At 45.6% G+C, this 21249-nt stretch overlaps 1 protein-coding gene across 1 annotated transcript in view; it reads right to left on the bottom strand.

Moving 5' to 3' along the window:
- Positions 1–21249, bottom strand: part of Osbp (oxysterol binding protein) — a 77036-nt gene that overhangs the window by 22148 nt on the left and 33639 nt on the right. The window contains exons 5-7 of the mRNA XM_050172674.3: positions 20604–20849; positions 7936–8040; positions 5280–5665 (exon numbers count right to left, since the gene is read on the bottom strand). Coding sequence (XP_050028631.2) covers positions 5280–5665; positions 7936–8040; positions 20604–20849 — 737 coding nt within the window. The remainder of the gene's footprint in view (positions 1–5279; positions 5666–7935; positions 8041–20603; positions 20850–21249) is intronic.

The following is a 21249-nucleotide window of genomic DNA, read 5'->3' as shown; positions in this document are numbered from 1 at the left end:
GGGCTATTTCAAGCCACATGCAACATTCTATGAAGTCTACCCACTGCAATTTATATTTATGAAGTTGTGGCTAATTGCCACACTTAGTGAAGTGCATTCCAAAAATATTTTTGGCAGGAAATGTTTCTCGTCTAAGTGCAATTACAATTTCATGATGCAAAGCGAAACATAGCGTCCAAGAAAATTCTTTCCAAAATTATGCCCAATTTACTGAGTACAGAAATATTTTGTAGGTAATTTAGAAAAGTTGTACTTTGATTCGTGCCCCCTATTATTGGCCATTATATTTTACTTTTGCTCTATGTATTGTTGAATCAAGCAGCTTGGGATGCGTCTGAAGTTTGTGGAACTTTTACCTTCACTTATCACTTTATTATCTGATATTGGCAGTCTGATATTGGATAAAAATGCAGTCATGCAATAAACACAATCAGAAGAGAAAAACAAGAGAGCACAACTCTTGTTCCCCCTGGTGCCTAGTGTCACTCAGCGTTGTATAACATTAGAGGAAATGCTACTTTTGCCATGAGTCTTGTTTAAAAGTTCACTTTGCTGTAGGCCATCTAAAAATATCAATGACAGTTCATCGGATGGCAAGACCCGTAATAACTTGTTTAAGGGAGTTCAGACAAAGTATTTTTTTTTTATGCAAGAAAAAGAAATGACAATGTTTGGTCACTGACTCACAACACATCTTCACTGCAATGCACCCCTTAGTCTGGCGAGCATTGATGCGCTAACAGAGCTTTTTGCTACACAAAAATGCACTGTGCCCTAAGCTGTACCCTTCGAGTAGAAGTTTATGCTGTATAGGGGCATTTCTACAAGAGAATGGACCTTTTATTCAGCAGCAGAAACATACTTAATTGTGGCAGATTTGGTTTGTGACACGTAGCTTCACTATTGAAGACAATGAAGGCATGTTAATACAAGCAAGTTTTAATAGTGCAACAAAATGCATCAGTGCAGCCATGACGGCAGCTCTGCTGTTAAGGTCCGTGCTATGTCCAGCCCCTTCCTCCATCTACAGTCTCTGTATGTCATTGCCCCATGTGTGTGACAGCACAACCCACTAGCTTTGTTACAGTATTAAAAACTGCCTGTTAAAACTGCAAAATTCTACTGGATACAATCCAGCTGCTATGCAGCACGAACTAATCCGTAAAGAAATCTAGTACTCCGCAGAAAGCTAAAGCCTTTGGTTTGTCATTGGCATGTACCCTACGTGCCAGGTTTGCCTGTGCCACTATCAATATCCTCTACTGCAACATACAAGATGCTTCCTGCATATGACAAGCCCTGTGTATGAACAATTGTACTGCGGTAGACGGTCGTGCTGTCTTGGAGGTGTATGCAGGGGCTAAGCATGCGCCTGCACCAAGTCAGAAGCCAGTGCCCTGCACGTCATTTACTACTGTAAAATTCTGATCAAGCGCCCCAACCTGTACAAGCGCTCCCAATCCACTTTTCCAGTGATCTGAAATTATTGGCGCAAGCTACCAAGCAAGCTACCCTTCCTGTTTTTCACCCTGTGCACCACTCGACTCGATCTTTTTACTGTCATTAAATAAATTTAAGAAAATGGTGGAATTTAGTGATGATGAGAAATTTATTGTTTAAGCTAGCACTCCTGGTGAGAAATTTATTGTTTAGCTGCCACTTCTGCTGTGGCCCGGTAATGCCCCCTTTATAGCCAAGTATCTTTCTGCATTGCTTATGTCAGTTGCCATTTTCGTCACATGCATCAGTTGTGGGAGGTGTTGCTTTCCGATGTGGATTTGGTGTATGGTGCCTTGGTGTTACCAGCATTACGCAATGCGACAGCTAAAGCACCTCCATACACGTTTCCGCCGACCAGGTTAAGTACCGCCAACCTGCCCTCCTCCTCCACGTTCCTCTCCCACTCACCCCCTCAGCTTCCGGCGTCAAGCGGAACTTACGTAGCTGCAGCTTCCTGTTCCGAGTGGAAGTGACTCTTTGTTTTTTAGCGTTGTTTACTTTCGCGTCGCTGGAGAGGCTTTAATTGCACGAGCTGCAGTTGAAACTGTGAATGCGATTCCATCAAAGAACCACCGCCCACTGTACCCAGCGATCTGCTCGTGTTCGCTACTTCGCGTCAACCTGCGACGGGTTGTGCCACGAGAGCCAACGTACAGTGGAATATAGTGCTTGGGTGCTTGGAGACCACTACCGTTTTTCGTGCATTTGGAAAACAGCGACCGTGAACTACTACTTCAGCGGAATACAACAGCTTGTCCCCTTTGCATTCTTCTTATGGTGACTGCCGCAGCTCTGCTAAGCACGCACAGGCGTCTCACCATCATCTAACAGCAGTCAAAGCGGAAATCCCCGCATCGCAACTCCAGGAAGCGGAAACGCCGGAACCGCAAATTTTTTAACCGGAAATGCCGGAACCGGAAATACAGGAACCGGATTTGGTGTGAGGGGAAAGGCGGCGCACAACAAAGGTTGTCGCTACTTAAGGACGAGGCGGTGGCGCGTGGATGCAGGGGCTTTAGCGACAGCCAGGTAGCACGCATTCCTACAGTGAAAAAAAAAAAAGCCATTGATGTTGTGGAGTGGCATCGGTGAACCGAGAGTATTGCACACTGCTGTTGGTGCTGCACAGCTGAAAGATTGTGGGCCCCTTTAGGCCGAGTGCATGGACTCATTTTTGAGTCGATCTCAGAGGAGTCATTTGATGGATTTTAAAGTGATGATGCAGAATAAAGGCAGTAAATATATGCTAGATAAAGCCTTCGAGTCAAAGGAAGGCTCTGGTTTTTTTGTTGCTGTTGTAATTTCTTCTTGTCATCATCTTTAGCCCTATAGGGGGCACTTGCTCAGAATTTTATGGTAATTGAAGTCTTTTCAGGAAACTGCCTTATGCAACGCGCTGTGCTTTCTGAGCTTCAAAGCTAATAGCGAAGGACCACAAAGACGGAGTCGCATTGCTGACAGCGGCGAACCCTTCCAATTAAAAACACGGCACCGAACGGCAAAAAGCTTAACAGCAACCGTCGAAGCAGCTGGGCCTAGCGCTGCCACGGTGGTGGCTACGGCTGCAAGCAGATCTGCGTGTGAGAGCGCCGCTCGAGGCGGAGAGGTAATCAAAAAGGCAGCGGTGGTGGCTTTGATTAATACCGTTTCAGACCTGCGGTCACGGCAAGAAGTCAGGAAAATTGGACGGCGAAGGGTTCTTGCGTCCAAAATTTCAGACGCTGACTCTATGGGGTACATGGTGGTGCCACAAAGCTGTCAGAATTATCGGGCGTCCGGAAAGTCAGTTGTTAGCTGTACACTGGCACCTTCTCCAGCCGACGACACGGCGTGAAAGTAGATTCGTTACAATTCCTCTTTGTTACTCGAGCCAGCATTACCGCGACTTTCGTTCCCTTTCAATAAAATTACAGCTAATTTTCCCTGACAGAAGCACAAATTCCCCGAGTTTTTCCTCAGTATTTCTAGATTATTAAAAATCCCTGAGAATTCCCGGTTTTCCCGGTCGGTAGACACCCTGCTCTTTGCGCTGAATGGCTATAAAGAAAAAGCCAGTGAAAAAGTTGTTCCCATGCACAATTCAATTCGTCGACTGAGGCACATGACCGTAATATCGCCATGCCATTGGCGGATTTTCGCCGTTGTCTGCTCGGGAGTTCGAAACTCAGAAGAAAACAATGTGGAATTCAGTTTTCTACAAGCCATGAATTAGGCAAATAGCAGAAGAAAAGAGGAGTTTTAATCTTTTCAAAGTGCGCAGTAGCTTTAGAAGGTGCTGGCAATAGGAGCACCGGTAATCGGCAAACAACACTTTCCTTTTTTTTTGATAACACACGTTTCACACTAGGGCATGCATCTGCTAGGGGCATACTAGTCTGTTACAACTGGTAACATGTAAATACTTCATTATATTCCTGAATAAATTGAGCTGTCTGTTTTTCTCAACACAAACTTTTTGCTCAGCCTTCCCGTTTGTGGCAACATTAATACGGCTGCAATTTTTTTCTTCTATATATGAAGCTAAATGCATTAAGCTTGAAGTGCTACAAGCAGATTACTACAGGGCTTACTAGTCAATTACGAATGCAAATATGTAAATAGCTTTTGCTGTATAGCACTAAGCAGTGCCTTGGCATTGCACTGAGCAAAATTTCTCAAAACATGGTTTTTAGTCACTTTGCTTGTTCACTGTATCAATATCTTTGGATCTAGGAGAGCTAGAGCTATTTCTTTTGCAGCACAAAGCTCAATCTATTCAGAAAGTAATGCTGAGAGCAGATTTTTTAAACTTTCAGCCCCCAAATTTTTTATTTCCATTTAAATTTGCTGTTATATTGATACTGTGAACACAGAATTTCAATGGGCTATAAAATGATAAATAATCGTTAAATTTCGAATCTGTTTCCAGCGTTGCTATCCTTATGCACTCTAGTATCCAACTATATTTGTGTGCAAATTTCTCTTCAGCAGGTAAACTTTAATTGTTTCAACAAGCAATAGAAGGTAATTATTCATTATCTCAACAACTACTACATATATGCAAAATATAGTTATATATTTAAAACAAACACAAAACACTGAATGAGCACATGCAGTTTTATCAGATTTGATCAAGAAATAAAGTTATCTCAACACTTTTGGAGACTCTTTTGCTACCACCACTATACATTTGTTTCAAAACAACGATCAGGGGCAGTATTCTGTAAGAGTCCACCTAATGGAAAGTTCATTTTGGCCGCAGCTGATTGACCAGGGCCGCTCGTCTCCTCCTCGCTCGTACAGCTGCAGCCAATCAGCGGTGGCTGAAATGGACAGTCCACAAGGTGGACTTCTATAGAATACCCCCCCCCCAGTTGAAGGTTGACTAGCCACGTTGCCTCACTAAACCGCATTTCAATTCTTTCCGTTTCAAAACACGTGCCGACTGGAACTACCTTCACGTGTCCACTGTTTCCATCATCAATACCAACAAATTCAGGAAAGCTCGTGTTCACTATTTGTTGTAATGCTACTACACTGCTAAAATGTTTTTTTTTTCATACCACCCACTCCTTTCTGTAATGTCTCAGCCCTGAGAGAAAATAAATGAAATGCAAGCGTTATGTTGTTGTACCTTGTTGGTGCAACATATTTTCTAATGTTTAGAGCAGAAACTTCAAACACAACAGAGAGCAGACAAGGCACACACAAGCACTCATGTGTGTCTCATCTGTTGTCTGCCGTGCTTGAAGTTTCCATCCTAAACACTAGAAAATCCGAAATACCATATGCACTCTCACCCAGGCAGGCGGCGTTTCCAAACGAGCCTCGGGCTAGCCGACTCAATCACGGGGCGGCTACCCTGGCTGCCTCCGCCGGTGGTAGAAAGGACACGCGCATACTCCATCTGGCTGTCCCAGGTGCCCTGCAGCACCCAGACCGGGTTGCCATCCGGGTCCGACACAAAGCCCGTCACGCGCCGCGGGGGCTCGCGCGAGAAGTACGAGTACGGCTGGAACTTGAGCCTGGCCACGTGGCCGTGCGTGTGGTTGCGGATCTCCATGTCCCCCTGGTGGTCGACCCAGAGCTTGCCCACGATGATGTTGTGCACCACGGTAGTCACCTTGTGCCACGTGAAGTGGCCCCCACGTAGCAGCTCCAAGTGCACCACGCCCAGCGGTATCACCTGTGGCCACAACACCACCCAGCCTATCATGCAGGGCACAGTGCAGGCAGGCTAAATTTCCATGCATATCATACTGACCGCTAATAAAGACAGGGGAAGAGAACACAAAACGTGCGGTCGTTTTGTGTTCTCTTTCCATCATTATTAGCGGTCAATATGATGCGCAGTAAATACGAACTAGGCCAAACTGAAGTTCTTCTGAAGCATAAATTTCTATGTGCTGTACCAATGCACTTTTCTGCATTTTTTTCTTTTCTTCAGAACACAAGACAAATATATTGTGGCAAAGTGTACAAGAGCTGCTTGGCAAAGGTCACTGTCCAAAACGGCTAACAGCGCACACAGAGTCACCTGTTCCTCTTACCTGGGTTTTTCTCTTAGCTCCCTGTGTGACAGAGTTGAGTTGCACTCCACAGAAACTCATTCCTGCTCTGCCTTCCAGGGTGCTTTGAGCCCCCATCATCAGAATACGTGCCTTGATGCACCGTCAGAGGCAGCAGACTTTTGCATGCTGCAGCGTACTTTTGACGCTCCTGCCGACACACGCCTTGTTGAATTCCTTCAGTGCGTCTGTTCTGCTTAGTTTTTAAAATGTAAGAGCATGCCTTTCCTTCCTTACGTGAACTCTTCTTTCGAAATAGCTTCCCTCGGCTTCATATTTCATTTTAATCATTTGTAGTAGCTTGCTAGGCACATAGCTAGGTCAACCTCACAAATGCAATCGTTAAGAACTGCTTCACAATTTTCACTGTTAAAAATCTAAACTCTTTCAAAAATTTGCTACATAATCTGCAACAGATAGTTCTCGTTAGGGCATGGTGATATACTCGTCAAGGACTCAAGATTAGAAAACAAAGCTAAGGCACTTCTAGCCTATCAGTGGATCTGAATTTTCTCATACTTTCATTTTATTATTTTTATTATATTTGCACGAATAATAATGCAAGCTTTATTTTTAGCAATATTCACGTTCAAAATGTGCCTCCCATAATGTTTGGCTCCTTCACACAAATATGGCTTGCCTTTTCTTCCCCATGCTCACACAGAGAGCTCAACCACTAGCCATCTGGCCTATGTAAAAAAACCAGCCCTACTTCGCCAAGCAACCCAGACAATCACGTTGTCCGATGAGAGAGGAAACTCAAGTGCAGCATAGCATCACGAACTCGCCTTGTCTTCTAAACATTAAAAAAAGTTTACATCCTTTGGGTTGTATTTTGTCCCCAAACAATAATCGCCATCTGTCTTCCAGCATTTCTTTTCTTTAATGCTGCGGGCCCGGTACTTCCTAGTCGTGAATGGCTTGTGCGTTATCAGCTTGACACAGCATTCCCGACAGCAAAGTAGTGAGCCCAGAGTTTTCAAGAGAGGAAATACAAGCAAGACTGATGACGATTATTGTTTGGGGACAAGATAAGCCCGAAGGGGTGCAAACTTTTTTCAGAGTGTATTGCACTTGCCTTTTATGCATTGTTCGACCTTATCTGGTATGGCAGCTCAGAGCAATGGCAAATAAAAACCCTGAAGTTATTTGCCTATTATGCACAATTTTCATTTCTTCCGTGACTGTCCAAGTTTCATCCTTTCTAGTGTGGCTATTTCAATTTTTCGGTTGATTTATTCCAAACCAAGATCCTGGCTGACACCCATACAATTCTATGGGCTAAAGCTTTCATTATTTTTATCCTGAAATTGGCAACTGCCAGATAATCAAAACTTAACTGGTCAACAGCACAAACGTGCCTAACCCTAATATGACCTTAATCACAACTTTGTTGGCTGCAACGTCTGTCTCTGTGGCAAAAATGAATGCATCAATGTATCTCCTGCCAAAAATGCTCCCATTGATTTAGTTGCCCTCCATAAACTTTAAAGTGAAAGTGGCAGCTCAGAAGGTAGAGTTACTATATTTACCCAATTCTAAAGCGCATCTTTTTTTCTCAGGAAAATTGGTCCTATATTTGCCTGCAGAGACAAACGAAAACTGCGTACACAAAAGCATCTGGTGTCAAAGCCAGCATAATTGCAAAAGTAGCTACAGAACAAGTTGTCACACAGCAAGGCGACGACAATGCATCACTTTCAGTCTCTGAGAAAGCTGGACCGTTAGAAACGCCAGTGGTCAGAGCTAGGTCTATCAGCGTCCGTGCCTCCGGGCACAGTTACACAAGTTTTGCGAAACGTAAAACTTGCATAACTACACACAGAGGCTTGTTCTGGATAGAATGGAGCCACGAAGCAGCGTGTCGAAATAACCCAGTACTTCTTACCTGCAGGTACTTGCCACGGAATTTGCTGGACATGGAGAATTCCTGCCAGCATCGCCAGCCTCGCCCCTCGCAGTGTTGGGCCAGCATCGGCGGGTGGTGGCTCACCTGCGTGACAGCGGGACTCACCTCCACAACTGTGGGACACACGACTGGTGGCACATGGGTTTCACTTGTGGACAGTCATTGCTTTTTCCTACAGTCGAACCCAGTTACATCAAACTCTCAAGAAAACGCCCATCAGTTCGATATAGAGCATAATTCGATATAAGCCTGCTAAAGAATTGGACGTCATAAAAGCACATACCATTTATAAAATCACTTTATTGATGAAACTAGCTTAGTTCCGCAGGAAATAGTCCTGTATTTTCTTCTGCTTGGGGCAATCTCGCTGACTGCGACACACGCACTTTGCCACATTGTCTAAAGAGTCGGAGCAGCTGAGGCCTCAACCTTCCATATTCGCACAGAAGCACCGGACTAGTGCGAGTGCACCGATCTCCTCAGAGGATGTAGGTAAAGGACCGTCGTTGCTTTTCACATTGTGCCCACTTTCACTTGTGCTCGGTACAATGTTGGCAATGTAGTCTTCGTTTTCTGGCTCTCCCATGGTCGCAACACTATCATCTGCATACACAAACTCGTCGATCGTTGATTCGTTAACGGCTTCCGGAAATTCTGACAGCTCGCTCTAAACTTCGGCTACACCAGCAACGACTTTGTCGCATTCATCAGAATTTACAGTAATCACAGAGCATGCAGAAGCCGGCAAGCCGGAAGCAATTTCGGATGAACCATTTGTACACGGCCGTGCATGCGCGTCGGGAGCCACAGGCCCCGGGTCGCGAGTTTGGCCGCTTTAGCCATAATCTCCCTCTTATTCTTCAAGATCATGCTGAGAGTTCTCCTCGGAATCTTGCTCACTGCGGGGACATCCGACTTCTCACCGTGTTCGACCCGATTTATGATTTCAAGCTTCACGACGAAAAGTGAATTCAGCCGCTTCATCACGGCAGCACTGCGGGAGAAGGCCCACAAGACGCGAGAACAATGAACCAGAAAAGCAGCGAGACAACTCGCGCTTGAGCCATCTTGCACGACGAGGGCACAAGAGCCTCTGATTGGCTATCTGAGCAAGTGCTGCAGGCGGGCCAGGATAATTTTTTGCACGGGGGTGTCGACGGCTCGCCCGAGGCAGCGCAGTCATGGTAGGGAGAGCGGTTGGATGGAGCCACGCCGAGAAGTTTCGCCGCCACCGCAAGGGAAAGCCAACTTCTGGGGCACTTTTCCACTGCTTTGTGTCTTAACTCTTTGGAGGTTTTTGCCGTACATGTATGGCGGCGGTTTTCTGTCCCGCAAGGTCTTTGCCGTACGGGTACAGTTTCAACCCTCCGTTTGAAATTTCGCGCCATAATGACAATGAGTGCTCACTAGGAGGTGCTGCCACCACTTAGGACTTACAAGAAGCGTTTGAAATTTGCGCTACCTTCTTGGGGAGATAAACAGAACTGATTGCTAGCTTTAGCGCATCGTGCAGACTGCGGCAACACCCCTTTTGCGGTTTCGGTTTCGCCGCGTGATCGCAACGGAGCCGCCTGAAACATCATTTTTCTCTTCGTCGGCACTCTCTTGCAGGGTGGTGGAAGTTGATTTCAATCTTGATTGGCGCTGCTCTAAGCTTGTTTATCACCGCCGCTCGCGCGGTATTCTAGCTCTCAATGGCAACGCGCTTTCGCGGTTTCGGTTCCGCCGCGGGATCGCAACGGAGGCGCAAGAAAGGTGATTTTTCTTTGTCGGTACGCTCTCGCAGGGGCGGCGGAAGTTGATTTCTATCTTGATTGGCGCTGCTCTTAGCTTGTTTATCACCACCGCTCACGAGGTATTCTCGCTCTCTGCGGCAGCGCGCTTACGCGAGAGGGTGCCTCAGACCTCTGCCCAAGGCAGCCGCACGCAGAGAAGATGTCGTGTGCGCCAACACAACTCGTCGCTCCAAGATGAGAACAGACATGCATTTTAGGTGTGCAGACTGCGATAAGGCGCTGTGCGTAGAGCCGTGTTTCAAGGAGAACCACACTCTGAAATACTATTGACCATTTTGCAGTTCTGAGTGATGCAGACACCAAAATACTGTTCCTTTTTTTTTACTATTTATTCCCGACTTTATACATTTTGTACATTTAAGATCCTAAGATTCGCAAAAAAGTAATGTGACCACCTGGGAAAGCTTTTTCAAAATAATTCGACCCTCAAAGGGTTAAGGGGGTGGGGGCCTCGAAAACCGAAAAATCGCGAAAAAGTTTATTTTTGAAAAACAATATTGTTGGGTTGTATGTCTCATACACTACCTGTTCTGTAATTATCAACACCTAATTCAACCGCAAAGTACAAAAATACTCTACTTGTGAGGCCACCGCAGCACATAAACACGAGCAAATTCTGAAATGAAGTCAAACTTCGCGCGCGCGCCATTCCCGGCCCATGCTGCCTGCCCGCGCCATCTTGGTGTCATTTTGACCATGAATTCTTTGTCTCTGTTTTGCCACCTTGCAAAATGGCAATGGCGGCGCGGTTGAGGCGCTAATGGCGTTTTCCCGCAATGCGATGCGCAGCGCTGATTGGCCGGAGCAGCACGTTCAAATCCCACAGGCTAAAGCGCGCCTGCCATTGGCTGTTGCTGCGAGGGCGGCACGGGCGGCTGCTCCCTTTGATGGCGCGCCCTGCGCGCTCGCGTCGTTGTTGCCGCTTGCTCCGTCCGCCTCAACAGACACCTGCTTGCGAGCTGCTCATCACCTTGCGCTATCTTTCAGACTATTGTCTCAGCCTTTTCTTTTTCGCTAGTTCTTTGCTGCACGCAACGCCGGCAACGAAGTCCAAGACACTGCAGATGTCCGGTGCGCGGAAGCGCGACATGCGACTTGTACGACCATCGAACTTCCGATCTTGCGCAGTGAGTGCCGACTGTGTAGACGCTTTCAGCAGCGGAACTGTGCTGTCGGCTGTCGCCAATAGAAAATTGGACACATTGAGTGTGCCTGGAGCCGTAAGAGCTAATTAGAAGCTCCGCAGGAGCTTTCTAATCAAAAACACGTGTTCAACTTTAAGGCCTGTTTTCTCGGAATGGATATTTTCGCTAGTAGTGGTGCTGGGGAAGGTGATATCTCAAGAACCGCTCTTCAGATTTGTGAACCGTTTTTTTTAGACTGTTCCTGAATGACTTTGCCAGAGGGTACCAAGCTTCTTTTTTCGAAAGGTAGTGCAGTTAACTTATAATAAGCAATTAATTTTTGATGAATGTGGTCATTATTGCCTACATCAAATTCAAAGTTGTGTTAAAATTTTTTGGAGGGGAAATTAAAGTAAAGAGCTTTGTGGCCCCCTAGGATATCTATCAAAGGATCATCACAGTGAATTTTAGCTTCCTACAATGTACTGGCATTTCTCCAGGCTCTTCCTCAGGCATATACACGAACCACTTAGTTAGACCTCAATAACTCTGGAACTAATAAACACATCTTCATGAAACTTTCCAGTTCCTTATAATTCGGTGGTGTGAACATACCCTGAAAGTTTCATCCGGATATATTAAAGAATAAAAAAGTTCAGTCTCCAGAGTAGCCTCCCCCCTTAAAGGCAGATCTGGCAAGCATCATTCCCCATGTCATCCTGGTTTGTTTACCAGTAAAACAGCCTGCTAAGAACTGTTTGTTATTTAATTTTATACAAAAACATGTTTTATTCAACCATGAGGACTTGTGCTTTATAGTACAATCACCCCTTTACTTTGTTATATTGAAATTCTGCTATATTAAAATTCTCCCATTCATGCAAGTACAGTCACCAACGAAATTTTCTTATGAGAAGTAATAATTTCCACATTATTAGGCAATTAGAAAAACAAATTTCAACGACCAAAAAAAAACCGCCATTTTTTTAAATTTGAAAGTTGGCGACCAAGCATAAGGTTTCATGTCATGTCAGTAATATTTTTACATTGGTGGTGTAAAGCGAAGCTTTCACATCCACTCCGCCGCCACGGCCGATAGTGTCACTACTAGTGGAGTAACGCTAACGGCAGACCGATCTGCACACAGTCCGACCAATGCAGCATCAAAACTCGCCGAGCACTGTAAAGAAAGCTTTACTTTAAAATCGTACGAAATCAGGGAATCGGGGTGACAGGTGACAACCCATTGTTGTTTGCAAAGTTGTAAATTTGCAACATTGCACATGTGTGTTATGTCAGAGAAATTAAGCAAGATGAGGTATGGCATTTGAAATTTTGGTAGCTCATATATTGTTTCTAATGGTGGTTTGATAAACAAAGAAGCCACAGTTTTGCTTGAAAGGTGAGGCACTAATAATGATAGTGAAGTTATTTGATAACTAACAAAGGTTCATAGTTTTATCGGCCCTATGAACTGCAGTAGATATTCAGTCACTAATTAAATTAACAAGCATGGCAGCACGTGTACTCAGGAAGACATGATCAAATCTCTGTTTATGACTGGAAACACTCGCTACCACAATGCCGGTGTGACGAGAACAGGCAGAGGGGAGCTAACGCTTTGTCTCCTTCTCGCTTGACCGCATCTCCAAAACTCAAGATTATGTGGCCTCTAGCACATAATGCACGGGAAGACAGCGCATTGCCTCCAAGATAGGATGCGGAGGCCATGCCATGTGTAGCGACAGCTGGGTTACAGGAGAGGAGAAGTGCACTTGCTTGCTCTCCCCCCCTTCAACCTCCCCCATCCCTCCCTTCAGCATGCACTTTAATCACGTTACCGCACGCTTGCTCACACCCCCCAATCCCGAGTAGGAAGGTGGCGGGCATGAAGCCACAATCCTGCTCAGATCACCCTGGCACGTTTTTCCTCCCAACACAACACATGTTGCATGGGGCACGATAGGCTATTACAGGAAACTTCCGTTCATTCAACTCCTGTTAATTCGATTTTTCGGTTATTTCAATTCCGGCCCAACTACTGGCCAGTGCCCATGCACTTCTATTGGCCCAAACTTTCTTTATTTTGATCCTAAGATTGGCTTTCGCTAAATAATTCGAGCTTGACCAGTCAGCATGCACGTGCCTAATCACTATGATGACTGCAATAGTGACCCCTTTAGTGGCAGCGTCTATCTCGGCAAAGCTTAGGGGACAGTGAATACACTGAACACGCATCAAATCTCCTGTCAAAAACAACTATTTTTGGGCTGCCCTAGGAAGGTTTCAAGCAATAACCGTAACTCACAATGTTTAATTACGGTATTTAACCGATTCTAGCAGGTGCTCCCCCTCCATTCTATTTTTCAAGAAAATTGGGCCGAAGTTTGCCAGCAAGAATGCAGTCGGACACGATACCAAAACTGCCTTTGCTGCAGTCGTATGCTTTACCACATAAAGACCAACCTCAATGGAGCAAAAAGGCGACAAACTTTCGGCAGCCGCCGCTTGGCGACGGTCGCCCACCGTCCAATGTCCAAAAACTGGATGTCTGCTGCCGGTCCACCCTTCCCAGATATTCGCCGCCCAGCAAACCGGTGCCACCGAAAGTTGTTGCGCGCAGTGGAGAGCGTGGACCAATCGGACCATAGCACAGCGGTTCGCTTCCGTCGGTCGCCCGTCGGAGGGCATTTTGGTTGTTGACGACGCTTGGCTACCGTTGGCGACCCTTGACTACGACTGCTATGTCCGTTGTAACATAAATAGCTTTTCCTGTTTCCTCGACTGCAGGGCAGGCTCGAAGGCCTGCCACGGGAGAAACTCACCTGCTTGCTGACGCACTGCAGTTGAATAACTGCGCGTGAATGAAGATTGCCATAAACAAACACAGGGTCACAGACGAAGGGGATAGTATTGGCTAAATGCCAACATGTCGCGTATAAAAAAAAGAAGAAAGAAAGGAATATCAACCGGAGTCCCATCTAAAAGCGAACACTTATGTACACACTTTTTAAAGTCAGTTGTTTTATTTTCGGTGCAAAAAACATTGGTTTAGGAGCATTTTTACCTTCTGCTTTCATTTGCAGACGTCGCTTTCGTAATCTAGCTCGTCTGGCCACAATGACTCCTCGCGGGCTGTCGACTGCACGGTCGGCAGTGTTAACCCGCTCTTGGTTGCATGGAGTGTGGTGTGACGAATGTGCGGCGGCGCTTTGTGCTGTATTTTTAGCCACGTGAAATTCATCACAAAAGTTCGCTCTATGGAAGATGGACTTAACGCGGATGTATTGCGGCGAATTTAACTTTAAGAAACTGGTACAACATGTGTTAGACCCTTGCCCATTTTTCTTGCTACAAAATTGGGTGCACATTAGATTTATACATTGTTTAGGAGCTTTAATGACATTTTTACATTAGTTTTCTACTTCGGGCACATAAAAAATGGGCACACAGATTACTTGGGGCCCTTTAGAATCAGGAAGATACTGCCAATTTAATCAGTGGTGTGTGTTGGCATTTTTTCTGCATCTTGTTTAATTCAACCCGCCGGATAATTTGATAAATTTCGTTTGTCCCATCAGGTCGGAATTAATGGAAGTCGACTGTATTGCACTTAGCCTTTGCACAGAACATGACGGTGAGAGGATCTTGCATTTAGTACCATAGTATGGCTATTCATGTTTTTCAGGCACTGCTCCACTTAGGCAGCTCTCTATCGAGCGGTGTGCAATTTGATAGGTGCATTCTTAAGCAACCACATGTATTTCAACCATTTGACCATCCTTGCCCGTGACAGTTTTCATTTGTTGACTTGGTATTCCTTCGTGGTGACGGTGAAATTTAGTTATAAACACACTTCGTTACATTAGGGTTCAATATACATGGTGTTATATGGTCAAGAAGCTAGAAAAGTTATATACTTTGTTATATCAAGAATTTCATTATATTTAAGTTTGTTATAGCAAGGTTTAATTGTATATGAAATGTAAAAAGTATCGGTGGGCCGCTATAGTTAGAGAACTGACACTAAGGTCCGCGGCTGCTTCGCAACAGTCTGTCATCTATTTTTACTTTTCATTGCTTGCCGATGCATGGCTGGTGAGTAATCGAGCCTCAGATGTGTGAGCATACAGCTAAACCTTGATAAAACGATGTTGGTTGCATTGAAATATAACCTTCTATGCACATAAATACAGTCGCTGATGGATTTTTATTACATGGAAGGGGCCGCAACATTTTACTAATTATCAGGCAATTGGAAAAAGCTAATTTCAACGACAAAGAAATAATTTTAGAGTTGGTGACAAAAGAGTTTCATGCCATGCTGAAGATATCTTTACATCGGCAGTGCAAAACAAAGCCAGCCACGCTTTTGCATCCACTACGACCCCGCGCAGGTCATGTGGGCTGTGTATGCACTCAGCCAACATGTCAGCCGTGCGCTGCCATAGCCATGCTAGAGAAGGAGACGCATGCCAAACTCAGTATTCTTCTGCGGCGGCAGTGAAATTCCGTTATATTGAAATCATGTATACAGTGCAGTCCCCTTATAATGATACGACATATAATGATATATCGGTTATAACGATGAGTCAACTTAAGAGCATCAGCTTATGCATTAGGGCTATGAGAAAAAAAGACATATACAGTTCAAATTTGCGTTAACGAAATCCTGCGACAACGAAATATTTTCGTATGCCGGCGAACGCCCATAGGATTCAACGCATTTCGTACCTGTCGACAATGAAATGTCGCTGTGCTACAATCCTGCATCAATGAAATTTGCCAGAACAGAACCTCGCATACAGTGCAGTCCACTTATAACGATATCGAGAAAGACGAAAAATATGATCGTTATAACCGATGATCGCTATATCTGGACTGCAGTTATCAAAAAAAAAAAAAATTAAACGTGTTTGCGCTCTTTGCCTTTGCAGCTCTGAACTCGATTTCGCTACTTGCTCTAAAGAATAGATGATGTATACAGCAGGCCGTGAAAAACAAACTTTATTTCTAGCGCCAATGACCGTGTCAAGGATTAGGCGCGGCGAAATAGTCCGAAATCTGCACTTGCTTTTGCGGCAGCTTCAGCTTCACAACCGCGGTGTGCATGGATTCCAGCTGCTGCGCGAACACTGGCGGCAATCTTTTAGCATGCACAAAATCAATTAAGGAGTCGATCGACGACAGTGCACTTTGCGTGGACATCGTCATCGGGGTCAAGGAGCCACTGTCAATCTCGTTGTCACTGTCGCTGATGCCGTCGCCACCGTCGCACAACTTTGCGTCTGTCAAGACAGCACATCTTCGGCGATCGCCTCGTCGGTGACCTCATCACAGAACGAGGCAGCACTGTCTGCAGTCAAAAACTCCTCCTTCGACACACCACCTGTGTCACCAGTAGGAACGAGCTCCCAGAGCTCGGTTATGTCAGCGACTTCCACCGGGTCGGTCTCAGCGGGTAGGGGAAGTTCGTCCTTACGCACAAAGCCCGCCTTCTTGAAGCAATTGGTGATGAACCATTGGTAAAGCACTAACCCCTTTTCCGCTGATCGGAATGGCCGCTGATAGCTCCTGCCTTCACAATCGCGGTGCTCCCGGTTTTCAAGATGGTTGATATCGTTAACTGGACGAGCTCATACTTCTTCACGAGGGCGCTCACCTTGAAGCCGCATCGAGAGTCCTGCAATATATCCATCTTCGTGTCAAGCGACACAGCTTTGCGCTTTGTCGGCGCCATCTTCGAACTGGGTTGAACCGTTGGTTGCACGCTGCTTCGGTGGCGTCAGCCTGCTATCGCGAGAGAGACGCCGGATGATAGTGATCTAAGGAATGCAAGAGACGCGGGACGGGCGCCGTCGCGCCGCATTGCTTGTCGCTTCTTTTTTTCTTTCTCTCTCTTTCGGAGCGACTGGGGCCGACGCGCATGAAGCAGCTAGCGCCATCTTGTGGCGCGCTGCGCCAACGTTGGCTGCGCCTACTCGTGCGCGGGCGGGGCGAGACGCGCTGCGCGCTAATGGCGGCAGATACGAACTTACAGAGGTAAACATCGCCTCGCCTCGACATCGTTCGTTTCAGGGAACTAAGCAACGCAAACGTTACGATTATTTGGCACGGAAAACGCCGTCCAGACTGCAAAATTTTGATCGTTATATCCGATATGCGGTGAATAACCTATCGTTATAAATGTTTTTTTTCCCCATAGACCTAATGCATAAAATGACACTCTCATGTCGACCCATCGTTATAACCGATATATCGTTATATGTGGTATCGTTATAAGTGGACTGCACTGTATTACCTACTCGCGCAAGGCTAGCAGGCTCCAAAACTAGTTCAAATGCGATTGCTTTGCCCTAAAATTGCATAAAATACCACCGCATTACACTTGTGTGGGTGCCGCAACTTTTGTTTACAAAACACCCAAGCACCGGTAGCAATCGCATGCACTGGAACTACATCATGGCTGCCATCTTGTTTGGTGATCACCCGTATGAAGCGGCACGCATGTTGCTACCGGCATGCAATGACAGTTTTTGCACACTTAGTGTGGTGCGTCATGTGCGCTTCAGTGAAAAAAATGCAGCAAAAACAAGGAAATCCACACCCACTGACGTGGAATTGTTTATGGTGCTTGAGATGGCGGTTGCAGCATGGAGTATGATGCATCGGGCAGTGATTGAGCAATCATCCGGGAATACGCATCCCTTGCTTCAAGAACGATGGTTTTGGTGCCACCCGACATGCATTGCGTGAGAGATGCGCAAAGAGGCCGTAATATCGATCGATTGCTTTCGGTTATGCGAGATACCATCGGTCTCGCACTCGGCACCAGATGTGTAGACACCTGCAGGCGACAGCATGCACTGGAGAAATGCTGCTGCATGCTTGGAATACCGTTGCCCTGCGTCCGGTGCTGAGTTCCGCAAAATCTCATAAAGCGATTGTATTTCCAAAAGCAGTTGACTGAGAATACTTGCTCCAGGGCAGTGCCAATACTGCAGATTGACACATGCAGCATACTTTTTACTGTCAGCAATGCGGTTTTATATCTTCGAACAAGCTTGCCAAAGTAGGCTAACGTAATTTTGGCCGCAAACTTCCGTTCTGTGACGCATTACCTGTCTGTGCTCTTATTTCGCAACAAAATTCTTGGAAAGCAAATTTTTTCACATTTATTGTTAATTTCGTTATTGCAAGGTTCAACTGTATAATAATATTTTAATCACACCATGTGAGATAAACCAATCAAAATTTTGTCTTCTGGATGGCATTTTCCCAGCAGAATAACCATGACATTTATGTCGCTAAGTTATCTTTCGACGAATGATGCCGGGACGGGGCAAAAAGTTTGCCTATGCGATTCGTATCTGCCGCCCAAACTACGCAGTGCGACCCGCCCGCGTGCCGATTGCGAAATCCACAGAGCAACGCAAAGCAACGAAAAGCAATGCCACCTAAAGACAGTCTAGGCGACGTTAACCAAAGTGGGCAAGGAGAGAAACAAGACAAAGCGTCGCAGAGGAGGAAGGTAGGTAGACGGGCGCTGGGTTGACCTCCTGTGGCAGTTGCTACAGGTTTCGCTTGCGATAGGGATGTACCAGGTTTATCTCGTGATAACATTGTCCCGTGATAACAAATCCAGAACTTCGAGCTTTCTAACGATACCAGGATGACGTCTTTCGGTGGCAGGAAAAAGACAAGAGGCAACTATGCAAAGTCTGGTGTTATTGTGCTATTTTGAGCTCCTATCTGGCCATCTGTGCTCTGACAAAATAATTTTATGTCGGACACTTGTTGCGAATTTTCAGCTATATCATCTTGATACACTGCAGATTAGGAATTGCAGATGCAGAACACGTGGTTTGCGAAAATCGATCTTTTTCACGATTTTCGTGACGTCATCGTCACTTTCCTCCTTAAATTCATACTGAAATGTAAAAGTCTATCCAAGTGGATGTTGTGGTAGGATTTGGTTTCGCTGTTAGTGAAATCCTAAACTGCCATTCGCAGAGAGCCCTAGCCTACAAGACAACAGCCCCGGCGGTGCAGCATCTCCAGTGCAGCATCCCATGCCCGGCGCCCCTCAGTGAAAAGACAGTGTCATCCATACTTTCCTGTGGAACGCATATCGAACTGGGAGGTGTTTCGTGTTCTTTAAGCACAGTGGTAACTTGCTGTTGCCGATAATGGATGACCAATTTGCACAAGCCATTCATATGCACAGCAAGCAAAACAGCAAGCACCTGCACAGGTTTCCTCCATAGCATTTACTGCTCTTCAGATTCAATCTCACATTTGACAGCATCTGTCACAACAAATATTTCCGACAGCGCAAAGTAGTGATCACGTCTCTGTTGGGAAAGCACATTTGCAGGGGCACAGCGCCATACTAAATATATGGAATGTGTTGTTGTATGGGAGTTCAATGTATGCATAGTACATTGCCATACTTTAGCATGGGCTTTTCAAGGGAATTTTACAACTGTTTGATATCGCGAAGTTTGATATATTCATGATTGATTGTATTGAAGTTCGTTATATCCAGGTTTATCTGTATATTCATGTTTCTGACAATAATCTACAGTTGCTATTCTACACTCGTACCTTTCTCGTCCCTTGTTTGTCGCGCTATTATTCGTCAGTATGGAAAGCCAGCTCGCCCCACGTTCAGTGCTTCTAAGTATCAAGTCTCACTTCTTGCGCTGCTTCCAGCAAACAAGCTATGTTGGTAGGCTTAAAGAATACCGTATTTATTCGAATCTAGGCAGATAGTTTTTTTCAAATAATCATATACCAAACTCTAGGGTCGGTTTAGATTTGAGGATTTTAAAAAAGGCCCCAATTTGTAATAAAATATTATATATATATATGGTGCATAGCTAGTGCCATCTAGAAAAGGGAGTATCGCAGCCACTACTGGCCGCGCCAGTAGCCAAGTGAAGTACACGAGCGACGTCGCCATTTTGACCTGTGTCGTATCGGCGTGCTGTGTGGCATTATCAGAAAGGCACTAAACAGACGGCACTGCTATAGTGCCGCTTTCAAACGAAAAGTTGTGCTAGCCGCAGAGAAATCGTCAAACGTTCAAGCCGGGCAGGACATCAGCATTGATGTGAAAAACGTCCATCGTTGGATAGGGCAACGGAAGACTCTTTTTGCCTGTGCCGCAACGAGGAGATGACAGCGATAAGGAAGATAAGCACGCGATAATAGAGAGAAGCTGTTCACCGTGACTGCACCGAGCCTAGATGCGTATGAGCCATGCCGCACTGTCTGCACATGCGTGGGTGCATGGATGTTAGCTTGCACGCGTCCGCAATCGCACGAGGCTAGCAGCGATGACGACGTAGAGTGAACTCAGCATGTTCATATTAAATAAATGCTATTTTCATTTTGTTAACGCTGTCTTCCCTTTTTTGCTTGGCTTACATTCAAGGTAAGTTTTTTATAATTTCTTGGGCTTTGGACATTTGGGAGTCAGCCTAGAATCGGGGCTGGCCTAGGTTCGACTATATACAGTAGCTGTCAGCTGGGCGTGTTGGTAAACGTTCGTGATGGAAAAGCACTGCTAAAATGGAGACTTAGGAAGAACACAGCACAAAGCGCTACTAGCAACTGGAAATTTTTCCAGTTGCTAGTAGCACTTTGTCCTGTGTGCTTCCCAAGCCTTAATTTTAGCAGCGCTTTTCCATCATAGACTCAAGGAGAAGAGAAGCCAACTCACCTGCTCGGAGATGGCCCGCCAGCCAAGGTCGTCACGGCGATCACACTCGTAGGTCTCCCCAAGGAGTGGATTGAAAGGCTTGCCAGTACGATTGGATGTGGTCGCATACGACGACACCGCAAAGGCTGCTATGTACACCAGCTGCAAGGAAGGATCATCGCACTGTGCAGCTCGATCCAGCAGGTCTGCATACTCATAGTCCTCTGTCAGCCGCTGTAGCGTTGACAGTGGCTCATTGAAGTTCACCTGCACACATGGCATGACTCAAGTCTCTTACCAATGCCATCCCATGGCTTTAGCAGTATCAAACAAAAGGGAGTCAAAAGGTACTTCTGTGTTGTGGTGAAATCTCTATGGTTTGAATTACATGACATATGCCTATAACACAAAATTTACAGAACAAAAGTGAAATCCAAATATTAGAGCAGCCTGCTTAAACACACATGTCTGAAATTGACAAGTGGGAGTCCCTACAGTCCCTAACCGATATCTTTTAACACAGGGTGGGCCATAAGGATGCCCAAATAATTTAAATATCCAAAAGTGTGAATTTAAGAAAAAATATTTTTCCACATGTAGTAAGTGCTGTCAGGCACAATAGCCACAGTCTTAATGAAAGAATGAACTAACATGATTGTAATGTCAC

The sequence above is a fragment of the Dermacentor andersoni genome, chromosome 3, assembly GCF_023375885.2.
Source record: "Dermacentor andersoni chromosome 3, qqDerAnde1_hic_scaffold, whole genome shotgun sequence".
In the NCBI taxonomy this organism is placed as follows: domain Eukaryota; kingdom Metazoa; phylum Arthropoda; class Arachnida; order Ixodida; family Ixodidae; genus Dermacentor; species Dermacentor andersoni.
The sequence above is the reverse complement of the archived record's forward strand: the minus strand, read 5'-3'. Positions and strand labels throughout refer to the sequence as shown.